At 36.9% G+C, this 21226-nt stretch overlaps 1 protein-coding gene across 1 annotated transcript in view; it reads right to left on the bottom strand.

Annotated features, from left to right (window-relative positions):
• The window catches only part of XIRP2 (xin actin binding repeat containing 2), a 376940-nt gene extending 356856 nt beyond the window's left edge, over positions 1–20084 (bottom strand). The window contains exon 1 of the mRNA XM_078146986.1: positions 19448–20084. Within this exon, the coding sequence (XP_078003112.1) occupies positions 19448–19843 (396 nt within the window). The 5' untranslated portion in view covers positions 19844–20084. The remainder of the gene's footprint in view (positions 1–19447) is intronic.
• Positions 20085–21226: the final 1142 nt, after the last annotated feature.

The raw sequence follows: 21226 nt of genomic DNA on the forward strand, positions 1-21226 counted from the left end.
ATCATTGGTTAAGGCCATTCTCAGTGAGGAACTTTCCTTAATAATACAGATTGCCAACTTCCCTTCAGCTTATAGTCTTAGAGAGTTGTTCAAGGTTGAGCGTGTGTGTGTGTGTGTGTGTGTGTGTGTGTGTGTGTGTGTGTGTATGTGTGTGTGTGTGTGTGTATGTGGGGTTATTAGGAAGCCAAATGACTTACCCAAGGTTACCTAAACAGTTATGTGTATGATGTAGGACTTGAGCCCAAGTCTTTCTGACCCTGACACTAGAGACCAGCTCTCTATCCACTACACAATGCTGCATATCAAAATGAACACAAAGGCTTTTTATTTGTATTTTTTTTTATGAATGGGCAACTGGGGAGGAGTAGAAAAGTCCTCATGAAGAAGGTTGCATTTGAATAGAGTTTAGGAGTGAAACAAGAGACTCTGTCCTGATAGAATATAAACTAGAAAGTAAAGATTATTTCATTCTTTGTATTCGTATCCCCAGTGGTTATCAAAGTGACTGGAACACAGCAGACAATAAGTGCTTACTGCCTACCTCTTAGCCTCCCTGTCTCCTTTCTTTACTTAGATAAAATTCTATTTTCTACTAGAAGCTTGTTCTGATCCATCTCCCCACAAACTCAAGTCTTTATCCTCTCTCCCTAATCCCATGCCTTTCCTCTGAGGTTACCTCCAATATATGTTGCATACATCTTGCATATAAATCGTCATTTGCATGTTGTTTCCCCCAATGTAATCTAAGCTCCTTGAGGACAGGGACCATATTTTTGTCATTGTTTGTATCACTTGCATTTAGCACAGTGACTGGCACATAGTAAATGCTTAATAAACGCTTTTTGATAATGATCATTTGAACATCAGAGACAGAGGTAAGGTTAAAGTGCTTCATACATAAGAGACAGTCCAGTATGGATTCTATAGACTGAGATATTTAAGAAATTCTTATTGATTGGGACCACAGAGAAATAAACAGATGTGGAAAATAGGCAGTAAAATGTGAGAACTGACCATAAAGGTTGTGAGGATGGAACAAATAACTGAGCATATTGCTTCCAAGTCCTAGAGGAACTGGGCTGCTAAAGTCAGAGGCACTGGCCATTCAATCTTAGCATTCGTGATACAGGCATACAGAGCCCACAGTAGAAGCCATTTATATTATATTGTATTATATTATATTATATTATATTATATTATATTATATTATATTATATTATATTATATTATATTATATTATATTATATTATATTATATTATATTATATTATATTATATTATATTATATTATATTATATTATATTATATTGTTACATTACATTACATTATATTATTTATATTATATTAATTATGTTATGTATAATATATGTGTGTTGTGTATATATATCTATATCTATCTATCTATCTATCTATCTATCTATCTATCTATCTATCTATATTACACACGTACATATATATGTGCTTATATATATCCTAGACTTGAAGTTTTCAGAACAAGGATAACTAAGATCTTATCACCTAAATTTTCCTATGTACTCTGCCCTTCCACTTCCTAGAGAACCATCCCTTATAACAAAGTATTTTTTAAAAAGAGGAATAATGGGAAAAACAGTCAACAAAACAACTAAATATATTGGAAAAAATTATATAATACACAATGTCCCACATCCATGAACCCCATACTTCTGCAGAGGAGTAGGGAGAGGAAGGATAGTTCAAAAACTGAATCCTAAACTTCCCCAGATTGGAAACTAACCAGGCCAAAGCTTCTGTGCCAATCAGTAGGGGGATTGGGCCTCTAAGTAACTATGACACTTCCAACCTGGGTGAAATAGAGTGATGAATGGAGGGGGGAGGTAAAGGAGGGAGGGAGGGAGGGGAGAGAGTGAGTGAGGGAGAGAGAGACAGAGAGACAGAGAGATAGTGACAGACAGACAGAGACAGACACAGACAGAGGAATGTAACCTCAAAGTCCTTTGATATATCTCCTCCTCACTGGTTAAGATAAATGCCCTGCCCTACATGAGGGGTGGGGTAAAGTTTGCAAAAGTGGGGAAGAAAAGGGTCTTGTTATTTCTTCAGGTGCTCTTCAAGTTCTCACTGAGTCTCTTCAAGTTCTCTTCAAGTTTCCAGTCACTTCAGGAACTTCTGGTTTCTAGCTTTAGAGGAAAGATGGAGTAGGAGATCAATCCTATTTGAGGATGCTGAAGGAAAAAAAAAGCTCTGGGAAGACACAGGATCTGGCAGTCTTCATCATGTCCCTATCTCCAGCTTGCTACATTACAGCCTTTGGAGGGTTTCCCCTTGGGTGAGACTGAGGGACTGAGCTGGGAGAACTCCTTCATTCTATATTGTCTGGCATATACCCTCCTTTGTATACCTTCTCTGATTTGTTTTGCTACAATTTGGATAAGTGGATTTCTTTGCTATTCTCTATGTGTATTCATTGTAGAAGTGGTATTTGGTGGGAAAGGAGTCAGCCTTGGTTATAGAGTTTGGGGTCCCCTATCTCCCAACAATGAGAAATAGTAATCAGAAATTATATTGAACCTGATCATATCGCCTGGACTAAAAATATTTAAGGGAGCAGAAAGATATAATTCTAGCCTGGTATCACTGTCTCTTAGAAGAGCAGGCTGGCCTCCATCCTCAATTCCCTACTTCCCCTTCTAGAAGGAATTAAAATCTTCTTTGGAAAATAGAAGGGGGAGAAGAGGCTAGAGATGTCTATTGTGCTTCCCTTTGAGCCACATAATACCCCCAGGTTAGATGTGAAACTCACTATGTGTGGGTCCTTACCACAGAAAAAACAGAGGAGATGAGAGGAGAGGAAAGCAGAGGAGAAGAGAGGAGAGGAAAGCAGAGGAGAAGAGAAGAGAGGAGAGGAGAGGAGGGAGGAGAAAAGGGAGAGCTACCTAAAGAGTCAAAAATGAATGTCCAAGAAAATCATTAAGTAATGATTTTTCAAAGCCCTGAAGAGAAAATTGAACTGATGGGGAATATCAAAGAATAGCATGATCCCTTGATAATAGTGTGAGGAGGGCAGATTTTCTTGAGGAAAGAGATAATTCCCTTCTCTTATAGTATTCCCTGATGGCTGCTACTGTGCTATGGACAGTGTAGGTGCTTATTTTATATTTTTATAGTGTCATACATTGTTAAATTAATGTTTATTTGATTTACAGTGAAAGGAAAAAAAGGAAAAATCATTTTTAATAGCAATGTTGGAGACTAGAGGAATTCAATTCAACAAACATTTATGACACACCTCCTAGGTGAAAGACATTAAGACAGATGTTGGGGATATAAAGACAGAGATAAAACTGATCTTGACCTCCAGGAGTTTTCAAATATACACAAATTTGATATAAGGTAGAAAGTGATGGGAGACAGAAGAAAGGTCTAGGCAAAATGACTTAGGCATATCTGTCTGTGAGAATACTTTTGGCTGGGATATTGGGAAAAGCTATCTAGCAAGAAGAACCTCAGTTAAACTTTGGGGAAAATAAGCATTATGAAATACAAAGATGAAAGAGCATAGAACATCTAGTGAGATGAGATGGTATGTTGAATATGAGTATCAGCTAGTAGTCAAGTTTGGCTGGAAAGTAAGAGTCGGTTAAAGGGATTAATGTGAAATAAGCATAGAAAGTTGGGCTGGAGTCATATAAGTGAGAGTTTTAAATGCCAGATCATTGTCCTATATACTATGAAGATATTTGAGCAGAGGAGTGATATGGTTAGATCTGTGGCTTAAAAAGACAAATTTAGTGGCTATGTGAAGGATGGCATAGAAAAAAAACAGAGAGACTGAAGGCAGGAGGAACAATGCAGAGAAGGAGGGATAATTAGAGTTGTCCAAATGATAAAGGCTGATCTAGGGTAGTAGTAGAGGGAGTGAAGAAAAGGAAGTAGACATGAGAGATATGAGGTAGAATCAATAGGGCTGTGCCACCACTTGGTTATGTAGGATGACAGATAGGAAGGGATGACAGTTGACTAATGTTTTAGACCTGGATTACTTAGAGGATTGTGACATTATTAACAGACATAACAAGTGTTGGAAGAGGGGTGGGTTTAAAGAAGATGATGGAATTGCTTTTGTACTTATTGAATTTAAGGTATAGATAGACTATCCAGAGAGACATTTATCAGGATGTAGGAGACAGAGTCCCAGAAATCAGGAAAGAGATTGTGGTCAAAGAATATAGATTTTGAGGTTATCTACATAGAGATAGTAACTGAATCCAGGGGAGCTGATGTGATGACAAAGGGAGAGAGCATAAAAAAGGAAAAGAAGAAGACCTTTGGCAGTAGTTTTCTGGTAAATGTTTAACAAGTGGCTTTCCAAAAGAAAAAAAAATACACACTACACAGTCTACATTATCACTTTCTCCATCACTTTCTTAAGTTGAAACAATCAAGAAAAAACAAATAATTTGAATCTTGGTTTGTAAGATTTGCTGATTACTGAAGTATAAATGTTCATGCTGAAAAATTAACAATTGGTTTTCCCTATGTCCAGCACATCCCTGGCCTTGGGTGACACCAACTTCTAGAGGACAGGTGATAGATGAAAAACTGAGGAAGTGATTGAGAAGGAATACGTCTAGGTAGGAAGAGAAGCAAGAAAAAGCAGTGTCATTGCAATTAGGGGAACAGAATGGCTAGCAATGAAGGGAGATCAACCATGTCAAAAGTTTCAGAGACGTTAAAGAGGAGAATGTCTAAGAAAAAAGAACATATGACTTAACAATTAAAGGATCATTCATTTCCCACCTTTAAAAGAGAAGTGTTAGTAGAATGGTGGGGTCAGAAGCAAGATGACAAGAGGTTGAAAAGTGAGTGGTTGGTGAAGAGTTGAAGGAATTGGATGGCACAGATTGTTCTTTCCGTGAGTTTAGTATTGAAAAGATGGAAAGATACATGATAGTTTAAGGATATGGTGGAATCTGAGGAAGGTTTAAAAAAATAGGTTTGAAAGAATCCTAAACATATGTGTAGGTAATATCTTTCCTAATCCAAAACTGGCTGCCTCTCCAGTTGCCTACTATAGCAACTCACAAGTGTTTCTGAAGCCCCTGAGAGAGGTAACAGTAAGAACTGAAGACAAAAAAAGAACGTTATTTTATATTATTTCTTGTTCTGCTAATCTGGATATTGTATATGTTTTATAGAATTTCATCCATTTTATTTGTCAAAACTTTTGTAGGCATATAATTGAGCTAAAGAGTTTCTAAGACCTTCTAGGACCAGAGTTTCTAAGAACTTCCTTTAATTTCTCTTTATTTGTTATGAATTCGCCTTTTTAGTTTTTATTTTGGTAATTTGGCTTTTGCTTCTTTTAAAAAAAATCAAATCGAGGTGACCCAGTGGATGCAGCCTCAGACCACACTTGACACGTACTAGCTATGTGACCCTGGCAAGTCACTTAATCCCAATTGCCCCCCCCCAAAAAAAATCAAATTGCCTAATGGCTTTTCCTTTTTTTTTTTTTGATGAGGCAATTGGAGTAAAGTGATTTGCCCAGGGTCACGCAGCTTGGAAGTGGCAAGTGTTGGAGGCTGTATTTCATCTCAGGTCCTCCTGACTCCAGGGCTGGTTCTCTATTCACTGTGCCACCCAGCCACCCGTCCTAATGGCTTTTCTTTTACAATTTTTTTCTCCAGAAATGTTTCCAGTTTTATTTATCAATTCAATTTTTTGCTTTGAATTGTGTTCCTCTTCTTTGATGTACATAATTTTTATTTTCATGTTGAGTTGTTCTCTATTTGTTACATTTTAATTGCATATCCAATTCATTGATTTATTCTTTCTCTCTTTTTTTTAAAGAAGCATTTAGACAAAATATTTCCCCAACATATACCATTGCTATCAAGTCAACCATTGCTAGCCTGCTTGTCACTGATTTGTGGAAATTCTTTGCTGTTCTAAAAGTTATTTTGCTTGAACTTATCTATTAACAAGACCAGAAAAATTCAGTTGACTTCAGACTTCATATTAAATGCCTTGAATTTTTTTTGCCCCTTCCAAAGTTATTTATTATTTGTAACTACTGCCATCATTTGAGGATTTCCTCATTCCCAGGAATATATAGAATGTAGCATTCACAAGTATCGAGGATGCCATGGGTAGTAGGATTGCTGAACTTTTCTCATGGTCCTATGTATGTGCTATTGGCATGAATTTGCAGTCTCTGTATGGTTCTTTGTCTTCCTCCAGTAGTATCTGACTCCTGGGAAGGGTATGAGTGATTTGGTGCAAGCAAGAGGAGTTTCAGACCATCTGTGGCTAAGGCTGCACACCAAAGGTCAAGTTAGAAATGAACAAATGAATGTGCACATCAGTCACCAAGCTCTGTCAATGCTTCTTTCATGATGCTTCTCAAATTCATGCCTTTCTTCCCATTTCTATTGTCTGTCTGACCTTTAGCCCCTCAACCATTCCTTCTTTAAACATGAAGGGCAGTAGGTTAGGGCTAAACTCCATTCTGCTAACCTGACTTCTTGGGTTAGTAGCTTGAACTTGGCACCCATGAGAATTTGATGATTTTGACTTTCAAGGTATAAGAGAAGAAAGGACTTTGAGTGCTTAAAATTGGAGGTTTAAAATGGAACAGAGAACACTTCCTGAACTATCTAGTGTTGTGAATAGGAAAGGTAATATTTTCTTAGGATAGCTTTGTCATGACTCACAGAAAACTTCTGACATTCAAACAAGGTTGAGCTTATAACATTTTGATTAATTTAAACTTGCACTCCTGGATTGTTTCCTCCATTTTGGAAAATACGGCATGCATGATGATGCATTACGGCACTTTAGAGCAATTTGTCTCATGGCATACCATAAATGACTTACATTGACATAAAGCAAGTTAGTACACCATTAAGTCTCATAAATCACCAGCATTTGGTAGTTGGTATAGATGAGAAACACTAATGGGGCTTGAATTTGTTTCAGGTGCTTGAAACCCATTGAATTCACTCACCACTACACATTAAAAATGAAGGAAAAGGTATGCCTTTTCAAGCAGGAAAATACATTAACCACTTGTGTTCTGGGGGCTGTACTTATAGACCATATTTTGGTAGGTAAATTAAGAGAAGCAGGGTGAGACCATGGACAGAGAGCTGTCTCAAGTCAAGAAGATCTGAATTCAAAAACTGTCTCTGACACATTCTGGCTGTGTGACCCTGGGCAAATATATGACTGTCTCAGTGCCCTAGGTAACTCTGTGCATGTATGAGTTGCAAAGAAGCTGCTGATTTTTATTGGCAGATGAAGTCCCTTACACTTCAGGCTAGACCTTCGAAGTGTCCAAATTCTAGGACCAGAGAAGGAAATATTTGAGGGCATAGGTAAATGAAAATAACTGTAAGAATAAAAATACTAGAAAACAAAAAGGAAGTTGTAAATAAATACTTATTGCCTTAGTGTATACTATAATAATTCTGTACAATCCATTCTACATCTTGCCCTTTACCCCCTAGCCACAGAACCATCATTCTGTATCTTCATTTATCAGCAGGTCAAGTAGCTATGGGTTAGTTGGGTATTCATGAGCCCCATTTAGGCTTTTATCACCCCCATGCTTCCACTTGTAAGCCTTAAGGCAAATTCGGAAGATGTTATGACTGATCTAGGACAGCTAGGTGACACAGTGAATAGAGTGCCAGGACTGAAGTCAGGAAGACTCAATTTTGTGAGTTCAAATCTGGCCTCAGACACTAGCTGTGTGACACTAGGCAAGTCACTTAACCTTGTTTGCCTCAGTTCCTCCTTTGTAAAATGAGCTGAAGAAGAAACTGGTAAACACTATAGCATCTCTATCAAGAAAAGTCAGACATGACTGAAAAATGACATAACAACAACAACAACAGGATTGATCTAGGAATGCAAATAAATTATGATTATGTCTATGTGGGGTCTAGGGAAAGAGCAACCAGTTCTAGGTTCTGGCAGCAGTCACTATAGTAGTTTTGTACCTTCAGAACCAACTAGAAAGGTCTATGGGAGCAGAGCAAGATTAGATTGGGGAGTAATAAAGGGTAGTTATAAATTAGGGGATCTAGAGCTGGGGATACTATTAAATAACACTTGCCCTCTTAAAGGGATCTCTAATTTCACTGTATCCTTGAAGTCTGCTGGTCACTGCAAAATATATACTTTGATATTCTTCTCTTCTTATTGATTATCTGAGTGTAACATCAATTCAACAAAAATGTCTTAAGAGCTTCTAGGTCTAAAGCACTGTGCTGCTCTCAAAGAGGTTATAGTCCACTGGGCAGATATGATAGGTAAATCCAAAGAAATTTTGAGAGAGGAAAGTAATAACAACTGAGGAGAGAGGGTAGGGAATAAGTTAGAATGTTAGAAAGACTTCCTAAGGGGCAGCTAGGTGGCACAGTGTATCCACTGGCCCTGGAGTCCCTGGAGTCAGGAGAACCTGAGTTCAAATCTTGCCTCAGACATATAACACTCACTAGCTGTGTGACTTCAGTAAAAGTCACTTAACCTCAACTGCCATCCCACAAAAAAGACTTCCTAAAGGGGCTGAGACCTGAAGGCCATGAGGGATTCCAAGAGAGAAACAAATGAAGAGGAAGAACATACCAACCTGTGCAAATGCTTAGATGCAAGAAATTGAATGTCCAGGTGAGGAGGATAACAAATAAGTCAATTTGGCTGGAATATATGCACTCATTATCTTCCCTCTAAGAACACAAGCTCCTTGTGAGTAGGAATTACTTCATTCATTGTTTTTTCATACTAAGCATCCAGCACAATGCTTGGCACATAGGAGACACTTAACAAATGTGTGTTGATTGGTAGATTAATTGAATAAAGTGGAATGGATAGAAGAGATGTTGTGGGGGTAAGATAGATAAGACTCATTGACTAGTTAGATTGTGGGGTGGTGGGAGAAGAAGAAAAAAGGAAAAGTCAAAAATGGCCCAGAGGTTGTGGACCTGCATGACAGGAAGAATGGTGTTGGTGCCCTTGACAGAAATAGGTAAGTTAGGAAAGGAATGAAAGAAAGCTATTTTCATTTCGGTGATGTTGATTTTGAGGAGTATAAATAATATAAGTAGAGATGTCAAGTAGCCTCTTGGAGATGTGGGATTAGAGCTCAGGAGAGAGAAATTACTGGATATGTAGGTTTTGGAGTTATCTGCATACAGATGAAAATTAAACTCATTTCGATTCACCTATCTCCTGAATTAATATGCACCACAGATCTCACAATTTGAAGAGCCTTTGGTAACACTGCACAGAAAATAGGACAACTCTTCACTCCTGAGCAGAAGCACAAAGCTCCATGGGACTCAGGCGTAGCAAACTGAAATAAAAATGCCTTAAGTTTACAGAAAGCACAACCTAGGTTAGAGCAATTTTTTTTTTTAATCTTGAGGTGTCATAAAACTATTGCAATGGTCACAGAGATAATATATGGTGTTGACTGTAGAATATCTGAACTCCACTGATAGAGACCTAGAGAATAAATATTTCTTCTTTGGTAGGTTGCTGAAAAAAATAATGCACCAGTATTCTAACTATATGGACAAGGCACATTATCTTAATTGATTACATTTAGCCATCCATATAAGAGATCCCCAATATAATCCAAATCTATCCTGGATAACAAGAATCTTTCAATAGGTAGAGCAACAGAAAACTTTTTTTTTTTAAAGTACTCTCAGGGAAATCTGAGGCTTTTTTTCCTTTAGTAATCTCAGGCTCCTCTAATTTGGCAGAATGTTAAATTGCTTTTTAATTTTTAAAATACAGCTGCAATACCTATTTCATATGCATTTGAAATAAATACTTATTACTTCTTCCCAGGAGAAAAAAAAAGGAGTCTCAGAATAGGGAAGATGGAGGATTGTAGTTTGGGAGATTAATGAATCTATAGATTCACTTATGAAATTGTCTCTTAATTAGTGTCTCTCTGCTTTCTGTGTCTCTTTTCTCTAGTTCATCCTCCACAGTGCTGATAAATTGATATTTCTAAAGCATCAGTTTGACTTCTTAATTCTGCTCAAATAACATTGGTATGACCCTTTATTGCTTCTAGGATACAGTCAAAGGAGAATGACTGAGGCTTGACAAGTTTCATATTACTTACCTAGAATATTTAGGAAAAGATAAAATAATGGATGATGGATTATCAAAACCTATGCAGCAAGTATGAAAAGCCTTTCATTGATTTCCCTAGAAGCAGCAAAATTTCCTTTAGCTTCTTCATGTTAGCAACCACTTAGTCTAATCACAGGCCCTTGCAATAATGTCAAACTCTCTAGAAGTATAACAGAATAAAATAGGCCAGGAGTCCTGAATCCATAAGACTTTTATTTCAAGCTGCCCAGTAGTAATCAAGAAAAGTTTTTGCTCTCATCTCTTCAGTGAGGGAGGGCATTGTTCTTTCCTGATACGTATTCCTAACTCATAGGGCATGATAACATTTAAGATGCAAAATTTGAAGCCTCACCTCCTCTATCACTTCTAACAATGACCCTCATTACCAATCTCATCTAGAGCTCATTCAGAATCCTACTCAGTCCTTGCATTACATTTCCACTTAACACTACGCTGGAAATTAATTCAACTGACATTAGTTGGCCAGATAACAAAAATGAAATGACAATGATAATAGTACTAGAAGTAGTAAGCATTTATTTAGTGCTTTTAAGGCTTGCAAAGTGCTTTACAAATATCATCTCATTTTATCTGTACAACAATCTTGAGAGGTGGGTGCTATTATCCCCATTTTACAGATAAGAAAATGAAGGCAGACGGAGGTTAAATGACTTGCCCAGTGTCACACAGCTAGTAAGTGTCTGGAGTCATATTTTAAATCAGGTCTTCCTGATTCCATTATCAAGAAGTGGAGACCTTGGAATGCAATATTCTTGAGGGGAAAAAAATGGGTTTATAATCAAAAATAATTTACCAAACAAAACTAAGTATAAACCCATGGGGGGAAATGGACATTTAGAGGACTTCCTAGCATTCTTGATAAAAAAGACTCTTGCTGTATAAAAACTTTGAACTAAAAACACAGAAGTCAAACCAAATACAGAAAAGGTAAATGTGAGTGAGTAATCATAACGGGCTGATCACATTATAATATTGGGAGATGATACATGTTCCCTTTGAACCCCATTATCATCCAGGGTCATAGATGAAGTCAAATAAGACAGAGAGTCTAGGAATAGTTTTGTTATATCCTGATGATCACAAAACAAGATGGAAATAAGATGGAGGACATATTAAGAGAAGATTTAGTCCTAAGCAAAACAAACAAACAAAAAAACCCTTAATATTGAGGATGGGTAGAAAAGAGGGGCTTAAAAAGAAGTAAAGGATCAGAAACTAGATTGGGCTCTGGGTAGGCTACAGAGCAGAAAGAGACTGCATCAAAACTAGGGTACAACTGAGGATTTCTCTCGTCACCTTTTTTTTTATGAAGAAAGGAAAGCAAACAAAAAATAAGAGATTAAGATGGAGAGAAATAAGCAAATGAAGATCATATTGTTAATGAAAATGGAATGAACTTGCCCACAAAACAATAGAGGGTAGCAAAATAGATTTAGCAAAAGGAGGCATCTAATAATCACAAGTATTTATCCTTATCCTACAAAAAGAAAGAAAGAAAGTCAACTGTAGGTAATTAGAGAAACACTCACTAGAGTATCACCTTTTAATTCCTCTTGAATAGTTTGGGGATTGGGTGAGATTGCTATTGAGGAAGGCTGAATTGAAGCACAGAACATGAAGCCTTTTGGCACTGAGGCTTTCTGGGATCTTCTTATTGGGGCATCTGATTGTTCCTTGGAGGCTAAAAGACTGCTCAGGATCAGAGATTTCCCATCTAGTCAAATCATTTCCAAGAAATCAACACAAGCTAGAAATTTTCTGGTTCTATTTCTTCACTTAGAACAATTCTGGTGTTAGGGAGCTCTTCAAGGAGCCAGGTAGGATACACAGCTGGGGTGGGGGTGGGGAAACATCTATATGATTCTCTGGATTATATTCATGCAGTCAGTAAAGATATTGAAAAGCACCAGAGCAGCAGATGCCTGGCAAAGGAAGTGGGTTAATAACAGAGACATCTGAATTGGCCAAGATGCTCTTACAACAGAAGCGTGAACAGCATTGGTCTCCCACATAAAATGTCAATGAATGCCAATCCAGGAACTTACAGCAGTTTTCCCAGTTGAAGGTGAGTCAATATTGCTCAACATCTCTCTGCGGTTGCTGGCGCTACCTTCTTTAGCAATGTCATATTCTTGCAGCAAAGATCAATGTGACACATAAATGAGATGAGATGGCAGTTCCCTCTGGAAGTTTTAAAGTCCATGCAAATATGTTCAGTTGGGAAATCTGCCATTAGTTCATAGAGCAATTTTTTCCAACTAAAATGAAATACTGGACAGGAGGCTGTAAAATAACAGATTTCTAAACGGGCAAATAGAAGAGCCAACAAACACTGAAGTCATTCAAAAACCAAATGATACCACCAGGGAAAAATGCTTAAAATAAAACCAAATGTTATTGCTGCATCTTTTCAATGTCCTTGAGTTTTATGTTTCCTTTTTTTTGTGTGTGCAAGTTAAACAAAACACCTGCCATATGTTTTCATTTGTTTCACTTCCTCTGAATTGCAAACCCCTAAGAGACAGGGACGATGTCTTTGTCCATGCTATATATAGCCCTCTTTAGGTACCAATGCATACTAATAACAAAAATAACAAACGTTAAGAGCTACCAAGCAATCTCTGTGTAGACTTTTTAATGAGACTTTTGTAATTTTTGTCTTATGAAGCACTAGATTTGGTCATTTTGGGCAGAACCATTCATAAACTCACCTCACTAAGTATTTTCTATGCAGGATAGCTTACAAAGTTGGAAGAGTATTGCCCATAGAAGTCATTGAACCCACCTTGGCCTGTTTCCTTATCTGTAGAAGAGGCAATTGGACTTGATGGCCCCTCAGTTTCCTTCCAGCTCTGAATCTATGATCCTACCATCCTGAAAGGAACTAGTATGCTTTCCCCTGATACACAATTTCGAATTCAAGTGCTGCAGAAACTTTATCAAGAATTACTCAAAAGAAGTGACATAAAGAATGACATTAAAGAGATGGGTGGCAGTATGATCCAGTGGAAGGGGTATTAGAATTGTAATCAAAGGCCCAAGTTCAAAACCCATCTCTTCCATTTATTTCCTGTGTGTTACTAGGCACGTATTGTTTCATATTTGGGCTTCAGTTTCCCCATGTATAACATAACGTGACAGAATAGAACATTTAATATACAACATAACATAACAATGTAAGTTGGTTGCACTAGATGGCCTTTGAGACTCTTTCCACCTTGAAATCTTTGCTTTTATATAGGACCAGAAAAAAAGTAGAGTTGAAGTCATAAAACAAGATAGATAATTGATGGGCAGCCCATGTGTTACACTGGTATTCTCCCTACATGTGAAGCAAAAGAAAGAAATCTATTCTGCACATTGAGCGAATCTTTGTGGAAGATTCGTGGAAAAATGTAGATATGAGGTGCTTAGGACAAGAGGATGTAGATGATTTGCAAGCTGCATTATTGTAAGAGAATGCACATGATAATGAGATAATGGATCAATCAGAGCATCAAAGTAAAGATTTTATTTAGTTGAGTCTCTTCATTGCATGAATGAAAAAAAATGTAATCCAGTGGAGCACAGCCATTATTTATGTCTCACAGCCAGAAATGGCAGATCTGTCATCGTTGTTTGGTTGTTTTCAGTCATATCCCACTCTTTGTGAGCCCATTTGGGGTTTTCTTGTTAGAAAGACAGTAGTGATTTACCATTTCTTTTTCCAGCTCATTTTACAGATGTGGAAACTGAGGCAAACAGCATTTAGTGAGCTGCCCAGGCTCACACAGCTAGTAAATATCTGAGATTGGGTTTGAACTCAGGTCTTCTCGACTCCAGGCCCAGTATTCCATCTATTGCACTACCTAGTTGCCCCAATCATTTTTATACTATTCAATTATTGCCATACTATGTCTCCATGTGTTCCTACCTACTGCTTCATTTCCATAACTGATTATAATCAGCATTTTTTGATCATTGGCAATATTGCCAGGGGAGTGTATTATACCCCTAATTTTGACCACAACCATTCAGATTTCAAAAAACCAGCATCAGGTGGGTGAGCATCCCAGGAAATGCTCCTATCAACCTCCTTTGGCATGATATTTGGCCCTTAGATCTTTCCTGCCAAACTATGAGGCAAAGTTAGAGATGTTGGTCACTCATTGATTGATTTATAAATTATCACATCTGTGTGAAGACAATCTATTTGGCAAAATAATTAGCAAGGCATAGAGGTTTGTCTCTGGGTTGGACTGAAGTTTTGAAGGAGGAAAATATAAACAAAACAAGATAAGCAAACAAACAGATAATGATAATAACAATAATAATAATGAGCCAGTGTCCATATCTATACTAGTTTGCTACAGATTGCATTCATAGACTACAGGTTGAAAATACACACACACACACTCTCTCACCCCCCCCCCCACATACACACTGTCCTGAAAGTCTTAGTACATTTTATGTTGTTTAAGATTTTAAGCTTAAAACCACACTAACACTTTTAGGACACCCTGTGTAAACAGTAGGTAGATAGCCTGTAGAATATAGAACTCACCCTATTAAAATGGGAAAATATAGGTTGAAGCCTAATAACTAGAGAAAGTTCCCACCTAGGTGAGCTCACAAATCTATCCAAGTATTTATCTTTCAACAGAAGCTGATCTTTCATACCAGCAAAGCACTAGCTAAATAAAGCCTTTGTACAAAGCATATTTCAGATCAAATATCCTATGATTTGTTAACAACTGTCAATTAATAAAGAATATATAGAAGGACAGATTCTACTTGTGGATGTGTGAACTTTGGTGGATTCCAAGGAGGTCCCTGATCCCTTTAAAACTACATTACAATCAAGAATTCATTCAACACTGTTTAGTATTCACCAATCCCTGCACTAGTTAGGTTTGAGTGGAGTATAAGATAAATATTGACACTGGCCCTAATGCAACAGGATAGATTATATTTCAGTTTTTGCTTTAACTTGTCCCCATCCCCAAAAAAGTGACATTTCTAATAATTGGCATTCTATTATATACAGCCTTGATCTCTGCATACATTTAGGTAAACCTGTCTTGCTTAATAATGTTTACCTCTCAGCAACACAAATGGATGTTTCATTGTCTTAAAGATTTGTGGTCTCATAATTGATTCTTATAAGCACTTTAAATACTGCTAAAAAAAAAATCTTGTTCCACACCATTTATTTGTGATAAAGCCAATGTGAATTTTTATCTTTGAATTATGCTCTGGGTTATAAGCATAAAAAAAGTACAGTTTAAAAAGCTTTTCTAAGCTCCTTTCAGAACCTAAGTTTTAAAAATGGAGACAATAGGAAATGTCCCTCTTCGACAATTATAAAACATAAGCAGGCATCATTATTTTAAGAGTCCTTCATTAATTTTTCTTTCTAATTATATGAGGATGACTTATTTTAACAGAGGCTCTAGAGTACAATGAAAACAATTGAGGAGCTGATCTAGTCTCCCTTTAATGAGTTCACACATATCAAGAAAATGCTACAAAAAACCCAACAACAACATGTAGTTCCCTTGATGGATTTTAAAAGACTTTTATAAAGTATATTGGTGATAAATGAATCTTAAAGTGGATACTTTATGAGAAATGAAGATTCATATTCCCTGTATGTATTCTAGAAAATGTTTATAAGAGAGGATTTATAGCACACAAACCAACTCTATATCCCAATATCATAAAGCATGACTTCTTTTTTTCTCTTAAACATGGGCTCTATCTTTGTCCCAGAATTTTAACTTTTCAGTAAGCTCCAAATCCTTCTGGAAGTTTTTTTCTCTAGTAATACTATACTGTATTTATTCTTTTATTATTATTGTGAACTATACATTTGTGGATTTTCCTGTTTAAAAATTATTTCTTGTTCTCCCTTGAAAAAATTCATGAGTTAATTTCTCATGTGGCTTATGGAAATCATTCATAGTCACTGCTCACTCTTCCTATTAGCACCTTTAGGAGAAAGTGATGAAGATGGAGAGAAAGGTGAAAGAATGCATTTTTGTCCCATTGGAATGTTTTCTGAGTCAGAAAAATTTAGCACTGTGGCAGTTGTTGAAGGTACAAAAGCAAAAAAGAGGTTTCTGATCTTTGACACTTACAATCTACTTAGTTAAAGAAAATATACACAAGTCAATTTGGGGAGAGAATACTCAAAATTGGGTGAGGAAAATAAATTGTCACAGAAATTATGTAAGAGTTGAACTTTGGAAAAAAGAAGCATTCAAATTCTCTCTCCCATTCTCTCTGTAAACATATATAATTTAAATTCATGTATATAAATTTATATGTATTTGTATATATATTGTATATATACATATTATATATATCTGTATATAATTACATGTATACATATTATATGTATATATTGCATATATAATATGTAAAATATATTGTAATATATATTTATAAGTTTATATATAATATAAATATATAAAAATAAAGTTTATATATAAATTATATATAAGTTTACAGAGAGAAAGTTTGAGAGTAAGAGAGTTCATAATAATAATAATAAAAGATGCGTAAACTAAAATCCTACTTTCTTCATGAATCCTTTCTCTATCCTCTTTCATGGTAGGGTCTTACCCCTCAGATTATCTCCACTTATCCTGAATGTATCTTGTTTGTACACAGTTATTTGCAAGTTGTCTCCCCATTAGACTGTGAGTTCCTTGAAAGAAGGGACTGTCATTTGCCTTTCTTTGTATCACTAGCACTTAGCACACCTTGTGACATGTAATAGGTGCTTAATAAAGGCTTGTTGAATTGACTAGTCATGTAGTAGAAGTGCAGCATAACTGTTAGGCAGTCATGTGCTCCATCAGCATCCTTCCAATTTTGAGCAAAAGCAATGAAGACCCTGGAATTTTGAGTGGACCCTCAAGGTCCACTCAAAGGTGGAATATGGACAAGATTCAGACAGGATAGGATAGGCAGTCACAGATAGCTTGTTTTCTGTGTCATCGGAGAGGACAAATACATCAGTGAAATCATAGCTCCTTCTTAAATATTTGAATATTATATAAAGTGTTTTCTTTAGGGAGAAAACAAGATAATTCTCCTTTGGTTCATTTTCAATAAGTGGGGATCATATGGATTTTCTACAAAAGCATGTTTGGTAAACAAGCCTAATTCTCTTGTCCTTACTCTCACTTTTTATAAAACAGTTTCTAAATCCCAATCCTATTGGAGAAAATGCTGTATGCATAATTGCATGTTTCATATTTTTAGAACATTGACTCAGCATGACAAACCACTTCAGAATAAAGGATATATTAAAGGTATGATATGTTGAAAATAAAATGTCACCTTATAAGTCAAATGGTGGTACTGATAAGTATATAAAAATTTTGCTCATTTCTTTTAACAGGTGCTGAGTTCGAATATCACAGTCATTTAAATAGCTTGAAGTCATTTCACAGACTAACATAACCCTATTAAGGTGTTCTCTTATTATTGTTTTGAGGTATCCAAACTGCAGCCATGAAAGCTTGTCTAGTATTGAAATACCTCTTATTTCAATCTTTTTTTGTTTTGTGTTTGTTTGTTTGTTTATTTTGCTGAGTTTTTGCCATTCCTCCTGCCTTATTTAAACCAAGAAAGATTAAGTGATACCCCTTTCCCTCAGCTTATCTATTTCCCTTCTGGAAAGATCACAATGAATGTAATCTAAAGTACTATAACAAGCCAGCCCCCCAAATCCTTAGGTAAATTGGTAGAAAATGTGTGTGTGTGTGTGTGTGTGTGTGTGTGTGTGTGTATGTGAGAGAGACAGAGACAGAGACAGAGAGAGAGACAGAAAGACAGAGACAGATAAAGACAGAGACAGAAAGAGAGAAGGAGGGAGGGAGGGGAGAGGGGAGGAGGGTGAAGGAGGGATGGAAGGGGAAAGAGAGAGAGAGAGAGAGAGAGAGAGAGAGAGAGAGAGAGAGAGAGAGAGAAGAGAAAGAGAGAGAGAGAGAGAGAGAGAGAGAGAGAGAGAGAGAGAGAGAGAGAGAGAGAGAGAGAGAGAGAATGCATCTGCAAAAGTGAACAGGGAATGGAGAACATCTATTCTAAACTCAATAGCAGCATTTATATTAATTTTATCAATACCATTTAATTTCTTGTCTTCCTATTATTCTAATTCTAATCAGTTGATGTAACAAAAATTGTCTTTAAGAAGTCCCAGTTGTATATGTTCCAGTTGGTCGACAGGGAGCAAGTACTAGAAAATTTGTTAATTTGGATCATTTTAATACTCCTGTTGTGAAAGATAATGATCTATTAGTTTAAGTAGGATGCTGTTTGTTCTTGAGCATTGCTGTTCACTGAGAGTTTTCATGAAAGGGGCTCTTACTTTAGGCCTGAAAATTCATACATACTTGGGTCATAGATCAAGAATTGCAAGGGATCATTGAGATTGTCTACATGCAGCATTCTAAAGTGTCTCTTTCTAAAGGCAGTAATGATTGCATTACATTAAAGAGATCACAAATAGAAAGTTTTCATTGACCAGAGCAGTTTAAACAGAATTCTAATTAATGATTTTAAGTTGTCCCAAGCATCAGTATGAATGCCAGATAATACACAAACATATATACTATCTGTATCAGCCAGATAATACCTGTGTATTAAATATACTATTGATACCTACATATACTATCACATATATACATATATAGTATCACCAGTGTCTAAGTAGACTGCAACCATCAATATCATCAAACATTTATCAAGAATTTCCTAAGTACTTTCAATTAATCAAATCTATTGTATGATGGGCCATGTGACAAGAGCTAGTGATGCTAAGAAGCCCCTAACTTCAAGAAGCTTTTTGTGGGAGTTAGAGGAGTCTCAACCACTATTGAAATGGGGTATGGAAGAGGTTAATCAATAACACAAGATTCCATATATCAGTATGTTAGACCAGGGATGTCCAACTCAAATAGAAAAGGAAGCCATTAATCCATTCATAAGGATCCCTGTGGGCCATGTATTGACTTAGTTTTAAAATGTAGCGTTTTCTACATTTTATTATATTTTGATTTATTTTGTTAATTTCCCAGTTACATTTTAATCTGTTTTGCACCACACTCAGGAGTGTTATGGACTGAATAAGCCTACAGGCCTCATGTTTGAAACTTATGCATTAGAGAGTTGCTCCAGGAAATTTGTCTGGTGCATATTGGGGAATCAAGACAATAAGCACACAACCCCAAATAAGCTACAGGGTGATTGGCAGTTTAGTTGGTTACCTGCAGGTTACATATTACAATGGACTCTCTTACCTTTTTGCTGCACCCAGCCAGGCCAGCTCCACCCCTTGGAGTCTCAAATATACTCCTAAGCTCCTCTAGGGCAATTGAGAAGTGCTCAATCCTGCGGCGAGTCCCTTTGGTGTCCTCTTTTAGTACTTCAGTCTGGCCACCATCTGATCCAGTATCTATTTTGCACTCTGCACTCTTCACTGACTCCATGTTCTTCTTTTGCTCCCCCAGATTTGTGATGAGTTTGGGAGCTATGGGAGGCCCAGTTGACATATCTGTGGCATTTCCAGACTCAGGTAATTTGCCCTCTCTGGGTTGGAAGCGCCTGCAGCGGCTGCCAGGAGTACTACATTCACTTTTCTGGCCATCGTTGGACTCCCATTTCTGCTTCAGAAGGCTCAGGGAGCCCTTCTGCATCGGATACTTGGGTGGATCCAGGTTGTTCTGCAATGTCAACAAATCTTTAGTCAAGTCATGTGACCCTGGGGATAACAGACCCTTCCAAAACCCTGTGTTCTGGGCCCCTGGAGACTGGGCTCAGAGCTAAAATCCAGCAATGACCTGTAGGCTTGGTCCCAAAAGCTCGAGGCAACTATAAGCTTGTTGGAATTGGCCAGATTTAAGAAGCAGGCGGGCACTCTAAGAGGCACATCCAGTCAAGAAGTCCTAACATAAAGTAAATAAAAGCCGGAAAAAGCTACTTCCTCCTCCTATCCTTTTATGGAAAAGCAACTTATAATTTAGTTACTATGTGGAAAGTTGGACACATTTTAGTCATTGTTAAGTATGTTCTGGGAAAAGGGCCATTTAACAAACTCAACACCCAAAGACAAAAATAAAAAAAAAGTTTCATTTCCTGTCTGCAACACTTCCAAGACTTCCTTTGGAATAAATGCTTACTGGAAACTCCTTAATTTAAAAATAAAATAGTATTATCTATAAGAGTCCAAATTACTCTAGTTGGATAGATGTTGATTTTTTTTTCCCCATGTATCTTGGAATTTAGTGGAATGTAGATTACAGCTGAACAAGACATATTTAAACCTCTCTAAATTGTTGCCTCCTGGCTTTCGGCTTAGCCCCACAAGCTCAGGTTAAAGAAGAGCATGTAGGAGAAGGCACAGTTTTCTGTGAAATAAAGTTTTGTTGCTTATCTAGGTCTATATCAGAACCAAATTGCTTTCCATTCTACCCTAGAGGTGTTGCATTACAGAGGTCTAGCATTTATACATTTACTGAGTGTTCTTTGGTCTTGAAGGATGGTGCTTTTATTGAAACAGTTTCCATTCAGGAGTTATGGGATATAGATTTACCCAGAGTAAGACCTAGAAGGAATTACAAGAGTTCATCTAATCCAGTCTCTATCTTAAGTTAAAAGGATGCTTAGATCCTCTTAGAATCTGCGGATGGGGAACCTATGGCCTTGAGGCCCTAGGGTTTTTGCCTGAGTCCAAGTTTTACAGAACAAATTCTTTTATTAAGGGGATTTATTCTGTGACATTTGGATTCAGTCAAAGGACCACACTTGAGGACCTAGAGGGCCTCATGTGGCCTGAAGGCCACAGGTTTCTCACACCTGCATTTAGACAAACCAGTGTCTACCTAAAGATTCACATGAATGCGTGAGGAACAAAGCGTCAACTTTAAGCTGCCATTCTGAGGACTTAATAGGTGGCTGCTATAACATTGCTGATTAATACACATGGATCAGACACCTTTTATTCATACTCACAATAAAATGGTGGCATAGAAAAGAACTAGTAAATATGTTTGTGAAATTGATCAACATATGTTAAGAAT

This window comes from Phascolarctos cinereus, unplaced genomic scaffold (genome assembly GCF_003287225.1).
Source record: "Phascolarctos cinereus isolate Bilbo 61053 unplaced genomic scaffold, phaCin_HiC Scaffold_726;HRSCAF=1367, whole genome shotgun sequence".
Taxonomy (NCBI): domain Eukaryota; kingdom Metazoa; phylum Chordata; class Mammalia; order Diprotodontia; family Phascolarctidae; genus Phascolarctos; species Phascolarctos cinereus.